Source organism: Lutra lutra, chromosome 10, assembly GCF_902655055.1.
Source record: "Lutra lutra chromosome 10, mLutLut1.2, whole genome shotgun sequence".
NCBI lineage: Eukaryota > Metazoa > Chordata > Mammalia > Carnivora > Mustelidae > Lutra > Lutra lutra.
This window is the reverse complement of record NC_062287.1, coordinates 102332758-102356211: the sequence shown is the minus strand read 5'-3', so window position 1 is coordinate 102356211 and position 23454 is coordinate 102332758. Positions and strand designations below refer to the sequence as shown.

The 23454-nt window shown below is 37.5% G+C and overlaps 2 protein-coding genes across 2 annotated transcripts; both read left to right on the top strand.

Annotated features, from left to right (window-relative positions):
* The first annotated feature begins 595 nt into the window (after positions 1–595).
* On the top strand, positions 596–1540 carry LOC125079026 (olfactory receptor 5B3-like). Its single transcript, XM_047692355.1, has one exon. The coding sequence runs from the start codon at positions 596–598 to the stop codon at positions 1538–1540; it is 945 nt and encodes a 314-aa protein (XP_047548311.1).
* Positions 1541–12501: 10961 nt separating this feature from the next.
* Positions 12502–13440, top strand: LOC125079023 (olfactory receptor 5B3-like). Its single transcript, XM_047692352.1, has one exon. The coding sequence runs from the start codon at positions 12502–12504 to the stop codon at positions 13438–13440; it is 939 nt and encodes a 312-aa protein (XP_047548308.1).
* The last annotated feature ends 10014 nt before the right edge of the window (positions 13441–23454 follow it).

Below are 23454 nucleotides of genomic sequence, written 5' to 3'. Positions count from 1 at the left end.
TGGGTATAAAACTTGGTTTTGGGAATAATAATTTTATAAATTAGATACATTAATCAATCTCATAACTTAAATGGGCTTAATTACTATTCAATCTCGTGGGGTTTTTTGAGAAAATAGATATATACGTATTGTGTAGAACAGTTCTTGGCACACGAACAACGTAGAAGTATCAAAATTTACAAGCTCATGGAACTAAAATGACAGGTATATTTGATTCCAGACCTGCCATCTTGATCAAGACATTCCTTTTTCCACATCTCAGTTTACAAGTTTACAAAATTTAGATGGTGGGAAATGATCCAGAAAGATCCTTTAGTTTCATCAATGTATAACTATATAGGTAATTCATGCATTAAATTTCTTTGTCAAGTTCATACTAGAGACTTGAATAATTTTGAAGTATTACTGCTATAATGAAAAAATGCACATCTATCAACTTTCTTTTTTCTCTTTCTTTCTTCTCTCTCTTTGTCTCTCTCTCTCTCTTTCTCTTCAGGTATCTGTTTCAATTACACTTAAATTGCCTTTTTGTTTTTGACTCTGTTCCATTATTTCTCATTGCTACAGGGCTTCCTGTGATTCCCCAACAACACCCATGGAAAACAACACAGTAGTGACGGAATTTATCCTGCTGGGACTAACCAATGCCCCAGAGCTGCAGATCCCCCTCTTTATTGTGTTCACCCTCATTTGCCTCATCAGTGTGGTTGGGAACCTGGGGATGATGGTGCTGATTCTCTTGGACTCCCATCTCCACATGCCCATGTACTTTTTTCTCAGTAACCTGTCTTTGGTGGACTTTTGTTATTCTACAGCCGTCACTCCCAAGGTCATGGCTGGGTTACTTGTAGGAGACAAGGTCATCTCCTACAATGCATGTGCTGCTCAGATGTTCTTTTTTGTAGCCTTTGCCACTGCTGAAAACCTACTTTTGGTTTCAATGGCCTATGACCGCTACACAGCTGTGTGTAAACCCCTACATTACACCACCATAATGACAACCAATGTGTGTGCACATCTTGCCATAGGCTCCTACGTTTGTGGTTTCCTAAATGCCTCCATCCATATTCGGGACACATTCAGCCTCTCTTTCTGCATGTCCAATCTAGTCCATCACTTTTTCTGTGATGTTCCAGCAGTCATGGCTCTCTCTTGCTCTGACAGACATGTCAGTGAGCTGGTTCTTGTTGTTGTAGCAAGTTTCAATATTCTTATTGCTTTCTTCATTATCTTGATTTCCTACCTGTTCATTTTTATTACTATCTTGAAAATGCACACAGCTGAGGGATATCAGAAGGCTTTATCCCCCTGTGCTTCCCACTTCACTACAGTGTCCATCTTCTATGGGACAGTCATCTTCATGTACTCCCAGCCCAGCTCCACCCATTCCAGGGACTCAGACAAAATCATATCTGTGTTCTACACTATGGTCATCCCCATGCTGAATCCCCTGGTATATAGCTTGAGGAACAAAGAGGTTAAAACTGCATTCAAGAAAGTGGTTGAGAAGGTGAAATTGTCTCTAGGATATACCTCTTAAAGTGTAGGATCCACAGTGACCTACTTTCATTCCTCTCAGATCTTCAACATGTAATGACTCACATTTTTTAATTCAAAGTATAATTAACATCTAGTGTTATATTAGTTCTGGTGTACAAATAATGATTCAACAATTCCATACATTACTCAGTGCTCACCACAATAGTTATAGGCACCATCTGTCACCAAACACCATTATGACCATCTTATTGACTATATTCCCTATGCTGTACTTTTCATCTCCATGACTTATTTATTATGTAACTGGATGTTTGACCTCTTAATCCCCTTAATTCCTTTCACCCATCCCCCTACCCAACTCACCAACTGGCAACCACAAGTTCTCTGTATTTGAGTCTATTTTCTGTTTGTCACTTGTTTTCTGGGTCATTTGTTTTGTTTCCTGAATTCCACATATGACTGAACCACATGACATTTTAATGCCCGCACTGCACCTCAATTACTGAGGTAGGTGATAACATTTCCTATTCCAAAGTCTATCCTTTAAAAAAGGAAATAGTATTCCAAACAGGATATCTCAACAAGGATGACCAAGGGGGACCATAAGAATTTTGGGACCCTGCTCATAATGAACCTTATTAATTACATGTTATATGTACTCTACTATATGGCAATGCAAGCCTATAAGTAAACCATGGAATACACAAACCCATGAATAGAAGCATATGCAAGAATCCCATATGTGCACATAAACACAGGAATGGGGAAGTTGTTCAAGAAGTTGGATGCAGTCTGGCTTGTTTCTAATAAAAAAGTTTAAATAATCAACGTAAGTATCAGAATATAAATTTATGTCTAACTTTTTTTTCTCTAGTTGAAAAACTTTCAAGAGACCAAAATGAAGCGGTGGATTTTATGCACAAACAATGAATCATGGAACACTACATCACAAACTACTGGGGTACTGTATGGTGACTAACATAATAAAAAAAATTTTAACAAAAAAATTACATAAATTTTTAAATAAAGATATATGCTTTTTGGGGTACATTTATTTAGAGCTACAAATGTATAATATTTCAAAGGAATTAGTTTTTCTGTCTTCTGTACTGTTGTTAGAAAAAGTATGATCACAGGATAATTTTCAAAAGCAAGAGAACAAGAGTACAAGAAGACATGATCAAGAAGATTTTGTTTGTTCAAAAGAAGAAATTTTGTTTATTCAAAATTTCTTCAACTCTACCAACTCTTCAATTGTGTAAGATGAATACAGTATGATATTATATTTTTCTCTCTGGAAATACTACAAAGAGACTAGTTTCCCCTCATGCAGGGACATTTTGCTTTCAGATGAGCTATGTCACGTCTTGCCACTCTCCTACTTGTACCTTCCACTTCACTCACACTGAGTTCCCTGCTGTTCCTGGACAATCAAAGCTCCCTCTTGCCTCAGGGTCTTTGTACTTGCTGTTGCCAATTTTCAGAAAGCTTCCTCACTTCCCTCAGATCTTTGCTTAAATGGTACCATATCATAGTCTCCCCACTCCCCATGAACAATGTTCCCAACTTGCTTTACTTTTCATAGTCCCGATCACTCCTCAAAATTTCTATTTACTTGTTCATTAGCTTGTTTTATTTATTTACCTACCTACCTAGAATGTATACTGCACGAGAAGAGTGGCTTTGTCTTCTTTCCTATAACTTCATCCCCAGTAATTAAACTGTGGCCTGGTTCGTACTAATTTCTCAACAAACACTTGTTAAATTAATGAGTAGACTAATTGTTTGTGTCAGCAGTAAATACACTGGAACTACTGATAATTAGAGTTGATTACCCCTTATTTAATTCTTTATTTTTTTCATTATATAACTTTTTAGACAAGAACTTTAGAGCTTTTCATTAAGATGTGGCTTTTTAAAAAATATTCTTTCATTCCCTATTTACATTTCACACTTTTGGACAAAGAACTTTTTGGAAACCACACTATCAAACAGATCATATAAAACTATTCTAATTCTTCTTTATTAGAAATTTTTCATTAAATGAAAAATAACACATGAAATACATTTTACTTAGTAAAGTGTAATAATACAAAATATGAGACCGCAAAAATTTTCCTGATTCAGTTTGCAAAATTCCTTCAAAAATTAGGATTATGCAATAAACTCCAATGATTCCAAACATCCCTAGAAAATGTTAGCATGGCAGGGGCATCTGGGTTGCTCAGTCAGTTAAGTGTCCAACTCTCGATTTTGGCTCAAGTCATGATCTCAGTGTTGTAAGATGGAGCACTGCATCAGGTTCCACAATGGGCATGGAGCCTCCTTGAGATACCCTCTCTGTCTCTTTCTCTCTGCTCCTCCCCTGTCCTACACTCAAACACTCAGTCTCTCCCTCTTTCTCCCTCTCTCCAAAAAGTTAATGTAAGCATGACAATACTTTACAACAATAAACATAACCTACCTCAACATACTAATATACAATCATTATGTATTTCATTTGACTTAGGTGATCTCAATTTTATAGTAAAGCTATCCAAAGGAGTTTGTACACATGTTCCTTGTCTATCTCCATAATTTTCGAAACATTCAACTTCTCAAGACTTGCAAACCTGTGCTTGAATGTTTTAAGAGGGTCATGCTGACATTGGTGGGGTCTATGTGATACAACACAAATATCTGCTCTGAAGTCTATGAAAATATTTTCTCTTCTGGAACCATTTTTTAAATAATTACTCTAAATATATCTTTAAATTTAAAAATGATTTTAGATTTTCAAAATTTTAGTATAGATAAGTCCCACATACCTTTCACCCAACTTCCCCTAGTGTTAACATCTTAATTTATAATAATACACTAGTCAAAGCTAAGAAAGCATCATTGACACATTACTATTATCTAAACTTCAAGAATTCATTCAGATTATTATTTATCAACTAATGTCATTCGCTCCTAGAGGATCCAATCTGGGATCCATATATCGTCCTGCATATATTGTGCTGTCTCCTTATTCTCATCTGATCTAGGACAAGTGTCTCAGTCTTTACTGGATTTTCACTACCTTAATATCTTTGAGGAGTATTTCTCTGTGTTTTTTTTTTGTGGTTTTTTTTGTTTGTTTGTTTGTTTGTTTGTTTTTTGTAGAGGGTCTTTCAGTTTAGGTTTGTCTCATTTTATTTGTCATGGTTACACAGAAGTTTAGATACTGAAAGGGAATGAGAAATGCTGTTCTTATCACATCTAATCGGGGACACATACTACCAACATGACTTGTCACTGTGTTGAGCCCCCCAATAATGGGTCCCCCAATAATGGGTCCATGATTAAAGGAGCAAGACTGATACAAAGCAAAAATCAAGCAAAGCTTTACTTTGGGCCAAGCATCAAGCATCAAACCGACCATCAAACAGACCAGTCAGGGCCACCCCTTACAGAGAGGATGACCCTCTGTTTCACAGGCTAACTTTTATAGAGCAAAGGCCATGTGGTTGGGCCTGGCCATGCACAGGTGGCCAATGAAGTTGTAACACACAGTGAAAGCTGCATAGTCATGCTAGATGACTAACTGAATTACAATTTACCCTAGTAGACATTTGAACCAGCCTATCACCTTGTTCAGAACTGGCACCCAAAAGGTGCCCAAAGGGCGGGGCCCATAATCCTTAGTAGCTAGGAGACAGTATGCACCCCCATTGATTGAATACCTCCACCCTTGTATTTGGACTTTGTTACCTGGGACTGGTTTCTGGGACTTGTTTTTAAGTAAGTTCCCCTGGGGGGGGGGCAGAGCCAATTTAAGTTTTACAACAAAATGGCAGTTCGACCAGGGTGGGGCTGCTCTGGCTGAATAGGCCCTTACAACTGGGGATCTTAACCTTCATCACCTCAACCAGATATGTTTGCCAAGTGCTTGAGTGTAATGCTACCTTTTCCCCTTGCATGTTGTATATTTTAGAAACTACGTTCAGGCCACACTCAGGGTGGAAAGGACTACACTGCACCTCCTAAGGGAAGGCTAAACTTATTATTTAGAATTATTCTATAAGAAAATTCATTTATTTACTTAGTTTCTTACTTACTCATCAACATGGACTTATATATATCTGCTTTATATTTTGTGGTACAATGTGGTCCCATGTTATTTACTTTATTGTTCAATTTGTTCCTTCTTTAGCCATTGGGAACACTTTCAGTTTTACTCTTGTTTCCTTTTGATATACCCAACCTTATTGTTTTCTGAGCTCCTCCTTACTTTCTGATCTTACAAGATGCTCCAGGCTCTTCCTGTGCTATTCCTGTCCCAACCCAGTAATCAGCTCTTTCTCCAAAGAGCCCATCTAACTTCTCAGTTGTAACTAAAAAGAAACCAAATCCTCTAGCCTTCTTTCCTTTAACAGGTAAATTAAATAACAACTACCTACAGGAGGCTGAGTACCTTCCTAAATGGTTTTGAGGTGTCTTTGAGTAGGAACTGTGTGTGTGTTTCTTTTTGTCCCTCAGTTCCTGTTCCAAATCCCTGTCTTAGTCTCACTTGTTCACCACTTCAAGCATCACACCTCCTACTGTGCCTCTTCTTTTCCTCTCTGTACACTGCTTTTCCCCAAGGTGATTTCTTCCTTCATTCTTCCAAAGAACTAGTTCCCCAAGGTGATTTCCTCCTTCATTCTTCCAAAGAACTAGTTCCCCAAGGTGATTTCCTCCTTCATTCTTCCAAAGAACTAGTTACAATGATCTTGTACTCAGACAAAATGGGTGGGAAATGAAGCCAAGAACAATGACTTGCTGCAAATTAGACATTTGCTATAACTGATGCTCAGGTTCATGAAGCATCATCTGTTGTCAAAACATCCCTTATCAGTCATCTCCTGAAACCTTGGCTTCCCATCATGTTGTTAGGCTCTATTTCTCTTCTCAAAGTTGAAAGTCTCAAAGCCCTATCTCCCTAGCTGCTCTGGGAAAAGACAACATACATCTACTTCACTGTGCAGGTTGGGAAAATACTTAGAAACTATGTAAAGCAAAGAATAATCATGGTTTAGATTGTAGACTATACATTTAATGAGATTTGTTCCCCTACCATCTAACCAAAACCACTCAAAGTCACCCACCAACTTCCTATCACTGTGGCCTATCACCAGTTCTTAGTCTTGATATTCCTTAACCTACTAGCAGTTCTGACACATCCATTCCCTTTTGGTACATTTCTCATCACTTGGTTTCTAGGACACCATCCACCTCCACTGGTTACTCATCTCTCTGACCTTGTATTGAAAAGTCTGCAGGTCTTGGAAGTTCAGATTCAGTTACTAACTGTGTGGGAGTATCCTGATTTTCCTCAGAAAACATTATTTCTTTTTCCAGAGTATTGAGATTTCAGCTAAGCACATTGCCTTACAGCTAGGGATAAAATTTTGAAGTTGGTTTATCTGATTGTTTTTTGTGGCCTTAATAATGAATTCTTGTCAATGGAATGTACTCAGAAGTAATGCATGCAGCTGTTGTTATCACTTTCTTGAAAAGAAATTATTTATCCTTCATTCATCTGTTTCTTGTCTCCTCCAGATAGAATAGTTATGATGAGGACAGACTTTTAACACTGCAGGAGATGGTAGGGAGAGACTTTGTGAACTGAACCTGTCCCCAGAATGACAAGACATACCAGCTATACAGATAGTTCTTATAGAAGTGCATTAACTTCCACTATTTGAGAATAAATTGCTGTCTTATTTTAGCCACTATATTTTGGCTTTCTTAGTTATAGCAGTTTAACCTGGTTTCTAACTGTGCTAGATTAACTATGGGTACCAATTCTTTGCAGCTTTCTTCTCAAGAGGTAGAGTCATTCTTCATGCTTGATTCATACTTGAATCTGAGCCAGCCCTTTGACATCATTGATTAGTATAATGTGACAGAAAAAAAATGTTGTGAAAGTTAAATGTCTAAACTTCCTGAAACCATTCAATTGTACTTTCATATTGAAAATATTATGTAAGAAATCTGGTCCATCCTCTGGAGGATGAAAGAACTTGTAGAAAAAAGGTAGAGAGTAACCTGAGTCAACAGTTAGAAATGTAAGTCCATCTTGAACATTTCAGCCCACCTCACCATGCAGAAGATATGCAGTCTTATGAGTGAGCCATGTGAAACCAGCAGAGTAACTGTTCCTGTGTTGAACACACACTTAGGATGGCAATGAAGATAGACAGGAGGTCAAGATAACTATGAGGGCAAAACAGACATTGAAATCTACAAAGATAAAGATCACAGTCTCCTTTATATAGACATCAGAACAGAAAAAAGCTAGGATTAGGGGGATATCACAGAAAAAGTGATGGACCACATTGGAATGGCAGAAGGAAAGACAGAAGTTGAATCCAGTGTGGGTGGCAGATTCAAGGAAGCCCCAGACATAGTGTCTGATTGCCATGTCTCCACACATTTGCTGGTGCCAGAGCAATGTTGTAATGTAAGGGTTTACACACCACTGTAGGCTGATCAAAAGCCATGAGGGCAATCAGGAAACAGTCTTTAGGCAAATGTTTAGATCAGCTTTATTTGTAATCACCAAACACTAGAATCAACACAAATGTTCTTCAACTGAGAATAAGATAAACAATTGGTAATGACCAGACAGTAAAAAATATTCCACTCTGACACAGGAAATGATACAGACAGGCCTGCCTCAAATAATAAATGAAAGATTATAGACTCAGAGTACATTTTATAGGATCACACTTAAGGACACTGTTGGAAAGGCAAATTTATTTGGGCAAAACAGTGTATTGGTTGTCATGGGCAGTGCGTGGGAGAATGGGTTTGTCAGAAGAGGTTCGCATGAAGTTTTTTAGGTGATGGGGCTTACTGGATATAAATTTGACAAAATCTTACAACTATCCGCTGGGATTGTGGATACTAATGTACAGAAATTATACTTAATTATAAACTGACAAAAATCAGAAGAAATGACAAGTAATACAAAAGTATGTGTGTTGAATGAAATAACCAGCATGGCCCCCACAGGCAGTTTAATTGCCTCCATCCTGGGAAAGTGGGATGAGGTGCTAGAAAAGTCCTCCCAAGGGAAATTCCCAGAGAGCTCTGTGTCTCTATAATTCTCTCCACATCCCCACACACTAGCCATTGAAATCTCAATATGATCCCACATGTCACCACTGTAGAGACACCAGTCTACATGCTGAACTTGTTTGGTGATCATTTATTCATTTGCTAGTGCACAGAGGCCTTATCCCAGGATTTGCTATGAACTTCTAAGGATATTCAAGGGAAAGTCCCTGAGATAAAAATTACAGTCATTGACTTAAAAGTGATAACTTCTTATGGAGACATTTTACAGACCCTCCCTTGCTTCTTATTTACAGACACAAGTGTGTGAATTATAGAGGAGGTAATCTTATCATCTTTATTTTATAAGTAAGAAGAAGGTAAGTGGTCCCTCTAGGGACACAGAAGGAATGCAAGGTAGGTACAGAAATTGAACCATGTTAATGTTCTTTCTTCCATTTTCCCCTGTCTTAGAGAACTTAGAGCCTCATGACCATGTCCTAAGAGTAATAATTAGGTGTTACTCTGCAGCTGAAATTCTGATTCAGACCCATTGCTCAGAAATGGCTCTTCCTGCTCTCCCAGCAGACAAGTAAGCATCTATATCCTGTAAACATTTTTAATTAGAACTGTAATCCATGCAAAAGTTGTGGGACAGCACTACCTACTTCAAGTTCTTTGGGGGCAGAAATAGATATCTTCAATGTTTTTCAAAATACTGAGGTGAGACCAGGGTATAAATGTCAAAATTTCCATCAGGAGGGAATTTACTGGTACTTAAGGACGACCATCCTTCTTTCCTAAGGATATGAACAAAAAAGTCACAGAAGATTCTCTAATTAATTTATTGGTTTTTACATCCTGCTCTCTAAATGCTGGTCTCTCATCAATGTAAACAAAAAAGCAAAATGAACAAAAAACTGTGAGTATAATAATCTTTTTTAAAGATTTAATTAATTAATTAATTAATTTATAGAGCATGCAAGAGTGGAGGAAGGGGCAGAGGGAGAGGGAGAGAGAAACTAAAGTAGATTCTGCACCTCAGACTGAACATGGAGCCAACAGGGGGCTCCATCTCACGACCTTGAGATCATGACCTGAGCTGAAATCAAGGGTCAGATGCTCAACTGATGGATCCACCTTCATGTCCCCAAGTAATCTTTACAACAAAATTTCTAATATGAATTAATAAAATCCAAATGGTATTTTAAACTTTCCCCTACCATCTTAAGCTTATTGTCGCCAGCACATCCACACATGGTGACAGGGACTGACTAAGAGCAGAGCCTTTTGATTACACAGAACATGGATTTAACTCTTGAATTGACTCCTTTCCAGGCTAATTGTGTAATTTTAGAGCATCACAGAACTTCTCAAATCCTCATGCTCTACAATGGTGAAGGAGGAATAACAATACAACCTACCATACACACACACACACACACACACACACACACACATTGACCTATAAAGCCTTTCTTATTGCTTGTAAAACATAGACTAGGCTCCAAGTGGACATGTGTGTTAAGGTTGGCAAACAGTGTTATCAGGGAACAGTCTTGTGCAGGGAATTTTCCAAAGTTTAGGAGGAAGATTTTAGTAGTTAGCAGAAGAGGGATACCCTTCCAATGCTTCAAATGCAAGTGAACTGTTCTATGGAAGAGCAGATTCAAATGAAATATTTTATTATGTGGCACTTGCCACCAAAACAGATCTGCAGGCTGAAGAGAGCCCATAGACAAGGAGCTGTCACCCTTGATCTCTGATTCTGCTGTGAGATGCAGTCATGAGAGAAAGAATGAGTTATCCAGAGGAGGACTGTCATCCAAGCTAAGGTATAGATTTCAAGGAAGATTTTAGGCAAAAGAAAGCTTGTGTGGACCTGTTGGGGCAGCCAATTCCATGGGTGAAAAGAAAACAGACAGAGAAATCCTAGAGATCACAGAAAACCTCTGAGGCCCTTCTGTGTGAGAAAGGCAAATTAAAGAGACCATAAGACTTCATACATCATACACACCTGAAGCTCTACAGGGCAACACCCATTTTTCCCAAAGCAATGTAAACACAATCATCCCACTCTAACAATAACACTATAGCTCATGAGACTGTGCTAATCACCCAGATTTTATCAGTTTTTAAGTATTACCTTATTTTATTCTCATTACAATGCTATATTATAGGTCTCATTACCGTCTTTATTTATTTATTTATTTATTTATTTATTTATTTATTTATTGCTGATGGAAATAGGAGGTTCAGAGAAGTTAGGTTAAGAATGATGGCTCCTTGTTATTAAATGATAGTAGGGCTGCTATGCACCTCATCCTGGAACATAAGCTCTACACTGATTTTGTTTCTTCCCCTCATATAGCTTCTGCTGGCTGTCGTGCCCCTACTGCTCCACTATCTCACCACATCTATGTATATATCTCTTGGATACTTCACTGGGAAAACTCAATGAGTTTGTATCAATGGAGAAAATTAACAATTGCACTGAGCTAAATTAAATTTGATTCAAATACAGTTTAGACTATCACCACTCAGTGTGAGCTCAAAGGTTGGCTTGGCCCAGAGCATGGCTTGTCAGTTAATACTCATTTGAAATATAAAAATTTATTCAACTACTGTGCATCATAGTTTGTTTTCCTCCCAGCTTTTTTTTGTTAAAGTTTTAAGTAATCTCTATACCCAGCATGGGGCTAGAACTCACAATCCCAAGAATAAGGGTTGCAGGCTCTACTGACTGAGCCAGCCAGGCACTCCTCTGTGCATCATAATTTAAATGAACATAATAACAAATCAAACTCATAATGTTCTTGAGAGGATGTGATGAATATACAGATCTTCTTGTACTTACAATGGGGTTATGTCCCTAGAAACCCATTGTACATTGAAAATATCATAAGATGAAAATTCATTTACTACATCTGACTTACTGAACATCATAGTTTAGCCTCTCCTACCATAACCATGTTTCCAGCTCTTAACATTAATGTACAGTTGGGAAAAAATCATCTCACACAAAGCCTACTTGATAATGACGCATTGAATATCTGGAATTTGTTGAATACAGTACTGAAAGTGAAACACAGAATGGCTGAGCTGGTACAGGATGGTTGTAAAGGTATCAGTTGTTGGACCTCATGATCATCTGGCTGACCTGGAGCTGTGGTTTATTGTACTTGCTCAGCACCAGGAGAGAGGATCATATTGGCTATCACTAGCCCAGAAAAATATCCAAATTCAAAATTTGAGGTATGGTTTCTACTGCATGTGTATCACTTTTGCACCATTGTCAAGTTGAAAAATCATTAAGTCAAATCATTGTAAGTTGGGGACTATCTGTACAACTACTGCGTCTACGGCAGTTTCTGGCAAGTCAGCAGCATGCAAGTATCTGCTTTACCAGGCTTGGAAAAAGTGAACTGTAGGGGCGCCTGGGTGGCTCAGTGGGTTAAGCCGCTGCCTTTGGCTCAGGTCATGATCCCAGGTCCTGGGTTTGAGCCCCACATCGGGCTTTCTGCTCGGCAGGGAGCCTGCTTCCTCCTCTCTCTCTGCCTGCCTCTCTGCTTACTTGTGATTTCTCTCTGTCAAATAAATAAATAAAAAATCTAAAAAAAAAAAAAGTGAACTGTATTCATTCTGGACAAGTCATCTTGATCAAGTTAGTCAATTTTCTACACCTCATTTTACAAATATACAAAATTTTAGAATTGAGGAGAAGCTCCCTACTTCAGAGTCAACAGTTTGTAAATCTACATGTAATTAGTGCATTAACTTTGTTGTCAAGCTAATGTTTTATCCGGAGAATCTTGAAATACAAGTTATTGTTCTAATGAAATAACACACACTATATGTACACTGTCATTGTAAGTTTTTTTGTTTATCAACCATTTATTTCTTCTTGTAGCCACAGAGCATCAGTGGTTCTCAACATTGATGGAGAACAGGACAGAAGTGACACAGTTCATTCTCCTGGGACTAACCAATAACCCAAAACTGCAGCTTCCCCTCTTCATAATGTTCACCCTTATCTACCTCATCACTCTGGTTGGGAATTTGGGGATCACCATGTTGGTTCTGTTGGACTCCCATCTCCACACTCCCATGTACTTTTTCCTCAGTAATCTGTCTCTGATGGACTTTGGTTACTCTTCAGCTGTCACTCCCAAGGTCATGGCTGGATTACTTATAGAAGATAAGGTCATCTCCTACAATGCATGTGCTGCTCAGATGTTCTTTTTTGCAGCCTTTGCCACTGTGGAAAATTATCTCTTGGCCTCAATGGCTTATGACCGTTATGCAGCAGTGTGTAAACCCCTCCATTACACCACCACCATGACAACAGGTTTGTGTGCTCGTTTGGTCATAGGCTGCTATGTCTGTGGTTTCCTGAATGCCTCTATCCACATTAGAGACACATTTAGTCTCTCTTTCTGTATGAACAATGTAATCCATCACTTTTTCTGTGATGTTCCAGCAGTCATGGTTCTTTCTTGCTCTGATAGATATGTCAGTGAGCTGGTTCTTGTTTATGTTGTGAGTTTCAATATCTTTTTTGCTCTCCTGGTTATCTTGATTTCCTACATATTCATATTTATCACCATCCTGAAGATGCACTCATCTTCAGGATATCAGAAAGCTATATCTACCTGTGCCTCCCACCTCACTGCTGTGTCCATCTTCTATGGGACAGTCATCTTCATGTACTTACAGCCCAGCTCCAGCCATTCCATGGACACAGACAAAATGGTGTCTGTGTTCTACACAATGTTCATCCCCATGCTAAACCCTGTGGTCTACAGCATGAGGAACAAGGAAGTCAAGAATGCATTCATTAAGACCATTTTAGAGTCAAAATTATCTCTAGGATTGTGATTTTAACATTGTACAATGTGCACTAATCTAGTTACAATAAGGCCATAGTGAAATTATGCTCCTGATGTGGTAGCCTAAATTCTTCAAAACTCTTTTGTCCTGAAAAAAAAAAAAGCAAACATTATGTGTACAAATAAAAGCCTGAACAAGAATGACTAAGATGACTTAGGGCTTAATTGTCAAAATTTTATTTAGGATATGGATTTAGTCACTTATTCTACATGCATTTTTCTACTGCATCAATGCAGAGACCCATAAAATAAGGGCACAGATGAGACCATGAACAGAAGTGCATGCATGTGCCCATGACGATACATACACACTGGAGTAGGAAATTTCCCAGAATTAAATGGAATGTTGCCAGTGTTTTATAATAATAATTTGAATGTTTAATTCATGTATTAGAATAGAAATTTATCTCCCGTATTTTTCACCTCTTTATTTGAATTCTTTTCTAAGACTCCTAACTTCAAAATGAAAATAATACTAGTCAATGAAAGGTTCTGATTTTGGAGAGCTCATTTTACTGGGAGATGCTTACATATAGCATCATAAGTGAATTAATATTTCTGTTTAACTGAGTCATTACATAGAGCTAACATGCTCATATTACACTTTTCAAAAAGGTAAAACACAACCAGAGTATGAGAAGATGGAAGAAGACTAGAAGTATTTTTTAACTTCTTCAGATATTATTACCAATTCTCACAGTACTTAAAAACTCACTGAAAACTAGTAATGTATATCTTACTTCTGGAAATGCTTTGGAATGATTAATGCTCATATTTGATGTTTCTTTTGTTTATCTAAATTTTTTAAAATTTCTTTTCAGTGTAACAGTATTCATTGTTTTTGCACCACACCCAGTGCTCCATGTAATACGTGCCCTCCTCAATACCCACCACCTGGCTCCCCCAAACTCCCACCCCCTACCCCTTCAAAACCCTCAGGTTCTTTTTCAGAGTTCATAGTCTCTCATGGTTCACCTCCCCTTCCAATTTCCCTCAACTCCCTTCTCCTCTCCATCTCCCCATATTCTCCATGCTATTTGTTATGCTCCACAAATAACTGAAACCATATGATAATTGACTCTCTCTGCTTGACTTATTTCACTCAGCATCATCTCTTCCAGTCCCATCCATGTTGCTACAAAAGTTGGGTATTCATCCTTTCTGATGGAGGCATAATACTCCATAGTGTATATGGACCACATCTTCCTTATCCATTCGTCCATTGAAGGGCATCTTGGTTCTTTCCACAGTTTGGCGACCATGGCCATTGCTGCTATAAACATTGGGGTACAGATGGCCCTTCTTTTCACTACATCTGTATCTTTGGGGTAAATACCCAGTAGTGCAATGGCAGGGTCATAGGGAAGCTCTATTTTTAATTTCTTGAGGAATCTCCACACTGTTTTCCAAAGTGGCTGCACCAACTTGCATTCCCACCAACAGTGTAAGAGGGTTCCCCTTTCTCCACATCCACTCCAACACACATTGTTTCCTGTCTTGCTAATTTTGGCCAATCTAACTGGTGTAAGGTGGTATCTTAATGTGGTTTTAATTTGAATCTCCCTGATGGCTAGTGATGATGAACATTTTTTCATGTGTCTGGTAGCCATTTGTTTGTCTTCATTGGAGAAGTGTCTGTTCATATCTTCTGCCCATTTTTTGATATGATTATCTGTTTTGTGTGTGTTGAGTTTTACCCTGGATATCAAACTTTTGTCTGTACTGTCATTTGCAAATATCTTTTTTTTTAATTTTTTATTTCTTTTTTTTATTGTTAGGAAGTTTTATTTATTTTTTTAAAATTTTTTTTATTAATTTTGTTTTTTATAAACATATAATATATTTTTATCCCCAGGGGTACAGGTCTGTGAATCGCCAGGTTTACACACTTCACAGCACTCACCATAGCACATACTCTCCCCAATGTCCATAACCCCACCCCCCTTCTCCCAACCCCCCTTCCCCCAGCAACCCTCAGTTTGTTTTGTGAGATTAAGAGTCACTTATGGTTTGTCTCCCTCCCAATCCTATCTTGTTTCATTTATTCTTCTCCTACCCCCTTAACCCCCCATGTTGCATCTCCACTTCCTCATATCAGGGAGATCATATGATAGTTGTCTTTCTCCGATTGACTTATTTCACTAAGCATAATACCCTCTAGTTCCATCCACATTGTCACAAATGGCAAGATTTCATTTCTTTTGATGGCTACATAGTATTCCATTGTGTATGTATACCACATCTTCTTTATCCATTCATCTGTTGATGGACATCTAGGTTCTTTCCATAGTTTGGCTATTGCAGACATTGCTGCTATAAACATTCGGGTGCACGTGCCGAATGTTCACTACGTTTGTATCTTTAGGGTAAATACCCAGTAGTGTAATTGCTGGGTCATAGGGTAGTTCTATTTTCAACATTTTGAGGAACCTCCATGCTGTTTTCCAGAGTGGTTGCACCAGCTTGCATTCCCACCAACAGTGTAGGAGGATTCCCCTTTCTCTGCATCCTCGCTAGGATCTGTCATTTCCTGACTTGTTAATTTTAGTCATTCTGACTGGTGTGATGTAGTATCTCATTGTGATTTTTTTTTAATTTAATTTTTTTTCAGCATAACAGTATTCCTTGTTTTTGCACCACACCCAGTGCTCCATGCAATCCGTGCCCTCTCCAATACCCACCATCTGGATCCCACAACCTCCCACCCCCCGCCCCTTCAAAACCCTCAGATTGTTTTTCAGAGTCCATAGTCTCTCATGGTTCAACTCCCCTTCCAATTTCCCTCAACTCCCTTCTCCTCTCCATCTCCCCTTGTCCTCCATGCTATTTGTTATACTCCACAAATAAGTGAAACCATATGATAATTGACTCTCTCTGCTTGACTTATTTCACTCAGCATAATCTCTTCCAGTCCCGTCCATGTTGCTATAAAAGTTAGGTTTTCATCCTTTCTGATGGAGGCATAATACTCCATAGTGTATATGGACCACATCTTCCTTATCCATGCAAATATCTTCTCCCTTTCTGTGGGTTGCCTCTTTGTTTTGTTGACTGTTTCCTTTTCTGTGCAGAAGCTTTTGATCTTGATGAAGTCCCAAAAGTTCATTTTCACTTTTGTTTCCTTTGCCTTTGGAGACATATCTTGAAAGAAGTTGTTGTGGCTGATATCAAAGCGGTTACTGCCTATGTTCTCCTCTAGGATTCTGATGGATTCCTGTCTCACATTGAAGTCTTTTATCCATTTCGAGTTTATCTTTGTGTACAGTGTAAGAGAATGGTTGAGTTTCATTCTTCTACATATAGCTGTCCAATTTTCCCAGCACCATTTATTAAAATATACAGTGGAAAAAAGACAGTCTCTTCAATAAATGGTGCTGGGAAAATTGGATCTAAATTATTTTTTGTTGCCTCTTTATTCTTCTGCCCTACTTCATTCACATGATTTTCTTCCTATTTCTTCACAATCTGACAATCTCTATCATGTTCCTGATTAGGACATTTGTACTTGCTTTTCTCTGTGTAGAATGTTCCCTTACTTCTTTAAGATCATTGCTTAATTGTTACACTATTACACAATGTTTTCCTGACCACCTTTATAAAACAATCCCTTTTTATTCACTATGTACACTGTTCTTTCACTCTGTGTTATTCTTCATATCCTTATAAACCTTCATCTCTTATATATTTATTTGTTTCCTTGTTTATGATCCATGTACCCCAACTAGAATTTAAATTCTGTGAAAGCTATGGGTTTATTTGTTTTCTTTACAACACAGTCTTCAGTACCTAAGTGGGTATCTGTTTCATAGTAGATTTTCAATAAATGAATGAATAAAATAATTAAGCTCTGAGTCAGAATGTATCCATATGATAATTCTTTAAGCATTGGTGGTTTTAGCATATCATCTATAGCATAAACTTTTTAGATAAATGTTTAATGCATTTCAAGAAGAACAGTTGATTTTCTGCTTTGTTTAAATATTTTTATCTACATTTTTACCAAGTACTTGCACTCCAATATTCGGACACAGTGATTTCTTGGCTCCCATAATCAAGTGAATCATCTGAAATAATCTTATAATTTTCACTTAGCAGTGATGTCTCATTAAATGCCAAGTAACACAACAAATAAATGCTAGTAGGTAAATCATAAGAAAGACATTAAATGTGAGATTAAGAGTTAGTATCTGATTATATTTGAAAATTACTTCATACATATGAAATATAATTAACTGAAGTGATTCGGAATATCTATGTAGAATATAAACGTGGTAATATCTGTCAATAATAAAAATGATGCACATTCAATATGCTAATGTAATGCACAATTTTTATGCTTTTAGTTTTGATCCTCAGAGAGCACTATACTATACAAAACATCCACATAAATGTGTATCATCATCTAATTTGTCACCTCTAGATAATAGGAGGCTTTAATATTTCAGTATTTGTAAGATTGTACTTGAATATACTAATATTCTTATGCTACTATTTTGGGGGAAGTGTAGAACAACACAAATATTCACTTATAGTTTTGCAATGATTTTTTCTTATTGGAAACATATCTAACTATTATTTTAAAAAAGACTTCACCCTCAAATTACTAGAGTTCATACAGCAATTCAGCAATGTGGCAGGATGAAAATCAATGTGCAGAAATCAGTGGCATTTTTATACATTAATATTGTGACTGAAGAAAGAGAAATTAAGGAATTAATTTACAATAGCACCAAAACCCATAAGATACATAGGAATAAAGCTAACCAAAGAGGTAAAGGATCTATACTCCAGAAACTACAGAACCCTGATGAAAGAAATTGAGAAAGACACAAACAGATGGAAAAACATTCCACGCTCATGGATTGGAAGAATAAATATTGTTAAAATGTCTATGCTGCCCAAAGCAATTACATATTCAATGAGATCCCTATCAAAATATTTATCGGCATTTTCACAGAGCTGAAACAAACAATCGTAAAATTTATATGGAATCAGAAAAGACACTGAATCACTGGGGGAATGTTGAGAAAGAATACCAAAGCTGGGAGCATCACATCATAATATAGTTGACTTCAAGCTATATTACAAAGTTGTGATCATCAAGGCAGGATGGTATTGGCACAAAAACAGACACATAGATCAATGGAACAGAATAGAGAACCCAGAAATGGGCCCTCAACTCTATAGTAAATTATATCTTTAACAAAGCAGGAAAGAATGTCCAATGGAAAAAAGACAGTCTCTTCAACAAATGGTGTTGGGAAAACTGGACAACCACATGCAGAAGAATGAAATTGGACAATTGTATTACATAAAGATAAACTCTACGTAAATATGAAACTCTAAATGGATGAAAAAATCTCAAGATGAGATAGGAATCCATCAAAGTCCTCAAGGAGAATATAGGCGGTAACCTCTTCAACATCGGCCACAATGACTTCTTTCAAGATATGTCTCTAAAGGCAAGGAAAACAAAAACAAAAATGAACTTTTGGGACTTCATCAAGATAAAAAGCCTTTGCCCAGCAAAGGAAACAGTGAACAAAACTAAGAGGCAACCCATGGAATGGGAGAAGCTATTTGCAAATGACATAACAGATAAAGGGCTGGGATCAAAGATCTATAAGAAAAATGGGCAGAAGACATGAACAGACACTTCTCCAAAGACATACAAATGGCTAACAGACACATGTAAAAAATGTTCATCATCATTAGCCATCAGGGAGATTCAAATCAAAACTACACTGAGATACCATCTTACACCAGTTAGAATGGTCCAAATTAACAAGACAAGACATAACAAGTGTTGGAGAGGATGTGGAGAAAGGAGAACCCTCTTACACTGTTGGTGGGAATGCAAGTTGGTGCAGCCACTTTGGATAACAGTGTGGAGATTCCTCAAGAAATTAAAAATAGAGCTTCCCTATGACCTTGCAATTGCACTACTGGGTATTTATCCCAAAGATACAGATGCCATGAAAAGAAGGGCCATCTGTACCCCAATATTCATAGCAGCAATGGCCACAATCACCAAACTGTGGAAAGAGCCAAGATGCCCTTCAACAGATGAATGGATAAAGAAGATGTTGTCCATATATACAATAGAATATTATGCCTTCATCAGAAAAGATGAATCCCTGACTTTTGTGTCAACATGGATGGAACTGAAGGAGATTAAGCTAAGTGAAATAAATCAAGCAGTGAAAGTCAAGTATCATTGGTTTCACTTACTTGTGGAGCATAAGGAATAACATGGAGGACATTAAGAGAAAGAAAGGAAAAGTGAATTGGGGGAAATCGGAAGGGGAGATGAACCATGAGAGACTGTGGACTGTGAGAACAAACTTAAGGTTTTGGAGGGGAGGGAGTTTGGGGGTTAGGTAAGCCTGGTGGTGGATATTAAGGACGGCACGTATTACATGGAGCACTGGGCATGGTGCACCTACAATGAATCTTGGAACATTGAAAAAAATTAAATTTAAAAAACAAATATCAAAAATAATAATAATTGTAAATTAATTAAACAAAACCACTTTTGGTGTATGTAAAAGTCACCATAATTCTTTAAAAGATTGTATTTAGTTATTTGAAAGAGAGAAAGAGAGCAAGCGAGTATAAGCAGGGGTGAGGGGCAGAGGGAGAGGGTGAAGCAGACCCTCAGCTGAGCTGACCCCCTAGTTGGCAGGCAACGCAAGGCAGGAAGAATTCCAGGACCCTGAGATCATAACCTCACTTAACCAACTGAGCCACCCAGGTGCACCAAAATTCACCTTAATTTTTTAAGTGGGGGAGGAGAGAGAAGGGAGAGCAATATTGCCAATGTATGTATGTGTTACACAACATACCAAATTATGTCACTGCATACAGTTTAATTGTTTCTGCCTTATATAATTGGGATGAGGAGAGGTGTTTGTCCTCACAGGGGTCTTTTCCCCCAAGATTTCCATACCTATACAATTTTCTCCTTGTCCTCGTTCATTATGGGCTGAAATCCCATCATGATGCTGCATGACATTGTTTAAAAGGACCAGATGTTGGGCAGAACCCATTTATTCATCATTTATTGAACTAAAACCTAACCTTGTTGTAGTCATCAAACTGGGTATTTGCAGTGAGTCTGCAATGACAGGCAGGGAAGACATCCTGAAATAAAAATTAAACTCCTTCATGTTGAAAATTTAAGCTCTTACTAAGGGCTTACATCTGCCCTCATTTGCTGGTCACAAATACAATTCTAAAAAGTCTGTGGGACAGATAATTTAATTATCTCCTTATCATAAATAAGGAAACTGAGATCAGTAGGAGGTAAATCATCTTCTGAATACTTCAAAAAATCCATGGTAGATGCACTGCTTAAATACAGGCTTCCTAGGAAGCCCCATATTAATGATCCTTTCTCCATATCATCATGCTTCAGGGAACTCAGAATGTCTCGACCAGAACATGAGACAGAATTTCTCCAACATTAATTATAACATTCCTTTGGGGCTGAATTTCTGATTGCAGACTCACAATTCAGCACTGTCTTTCCTTTCTTTTCAAAAGCAAGGTAAGTTTCTAGATTCAATCTACACTTGCAGTGAAAACTGTAATTGATGCAGAAAGAGCAGGGTGTCTACATCTTCTGTGAGTTTTTGAGCTCCTATCTGGTTGTTTGAACACTATTTCTGAATATTGGCATAAGTATAGGAGTCGGGGGAAAACACTGTAATCAGGAAAGTGCAGAGGAATATTTGTGAAGTTCTACGCTGCTTTTCTTAAGAGGTTAAGAAAACTCTGTGATAGATGGTACTCTGATTAGGTAGGTATTAAATAAGTCCTATTTACTGTGTGTTTTGTCACTGAGGGGATAGCCAACCAAACACAGTGAAATGATGCTTTCTTCCTTTCCAGAAAGATCATCAGGAAGCCACTAAGACCCTTATATATTTTTCACTATTATTTCCCTACAACCTACTCCATTATTACCTGTTCATCAAGAAAATCTGACAATACAGTGATTAAATCTACAGGCATTAGGATTAGTTAGATAGGTATCTATATCTTAACTATCTCATCCTAGGTGTAGAATTTTAAGAAGACACATAACTTCTCAACTCCTCATTTTCTTAGCAGTAAATAAGGCTATTTGTTTGGGTGTGTATGTGTGTGTGTGTGTGTGCAAGTGTGTGTACATACCCAATTTATATCTCTTTCTCTTCTGCTCTATTTACCATCATAACCATGATCATTATCATCATCATCAGTATCATCTATTATCCATATTATTTATCTCTGGATCTATGAGACCGGCTACACATAAGCAGGAATTTTAAGCTGTTGCTAACCTCAGGAGAGCTATTAGTCATCATAGAACACAGCAAATGATATATATGTGTTATCATAATAAAATATTATGTGGATGAGGTGTTGACAAACACAAATACTTTAAGGTGAAGACGTGTAAAAAAATGTGTTTAGGACCCAGGAGGGAGATGGTAAAGAATAGTGGTTACCAAAGAATGCATGTCTTTCACAAAGCTTCAAGTAAAAATATAAAGATTTGTGCTTTCTTATGAGTAGATCTGCAGATTAGTATCAACCCCCATGCCATGAATTTTCACCCATCAATATCTGTGATCCAGCTCAGTGTTCTTAGGAATGACAGTAAGAACGGGTCTAAGATAGAGGGGTAGGGTAAAACATGTATCTCAAGAAGGAAATTAAGAAAAGAAAAACTTGAAGATCTCTCAGTTCTCATACAAAGTGATTGACATAGCCATGAGCACAGAGTGAAAAATAGGGAGAAAACCAAACATCTGTGTACACAGCATGTACAAAAAGGCAAATCAAAGGTTAAGGCCAACAGACTTAAACCCAGACTGGTGGTGGGTATTAAGGAGGGTACGTATTTCATGGAGCACTGGGTGTGGTACATAAACAATGAATCTTGGAACAATGAAAAAGTAAAATAACATTTTTTTAAAAACCCAGCCCCCTATATCTGTCACTTGATTTTCCTACACCAACATAGAGACCATTGTTCTATGTTAATAATATTATAGCTACTACTCTTTAGGACTGTGCTTGGTACCCTCATTATTCTAACTCTTTTTATACACAGTGTCTTTAAATTCTTACAATAATCCTTTGAGGTAGGTTCCAACAGCACTTTCATTTTAGTGGTGGATAGAGACTTAGAGAAGTTAGGACCAATGTCTCCCAGTCATAAATGGTAGGGGTGATATGTGATTGTATACACATGATTCTCAGAGAACAAGCCTTAACATCCAATGCTATACCTTCTGTTCAGAATTGCCTTTGTTGATTGCACATGGCTCTCATGCTGCATCTAGTCCACTGCATCTACTATGCATTTATCTGTGAATTCTGTAACTATTCTATTCCAGGCATTAAGTTCAGCACAATAGATACAAGTATAAATTGAATGAAATTAAAGTCAATTCAAATTCATTAACAGCTCTTAGGTTGGGAATCCTTTTGATTGTGTCTAAAGTTTGGCTTTGTCCATTAATACCTAACTAAACTTATACAAATTACTTGATCTCTCAGTTGCCAAATTACTAGGTATCTATAGGAGAGGAATAACTAAATAATCTAATAGGACTGATGAGAAGATTAAATAAATATACACATACAGAGCACCTGGCATGAGAGCACTGTGGAAGTGTAAGTTGTTAGATTTAAAAGATATGATATAGGAGATGGATTCATTCCAAACATGTGAACTTGGATAACTTGTTAGCCTTTCCTGCAACTCAGTTTACTCATATACATAATCTAGAAGTTGGGAAGGTGATCTGTAAGGACATTCCTTATCCAAAAGCTTATTACTCTAGAGAGAGTTGTCACTAAATTGGGTTGCCATGACATGCTTTAGAAATAGAGAATATTAAGGAACAAATTATTGCTCTAATAGAATAATGCTTGTACATTTCCATTTCTGTGCAACCAGCTTCGTTCATCATTGTGTTCCTTTCTTTGCCATAGAACATCTTGTGAT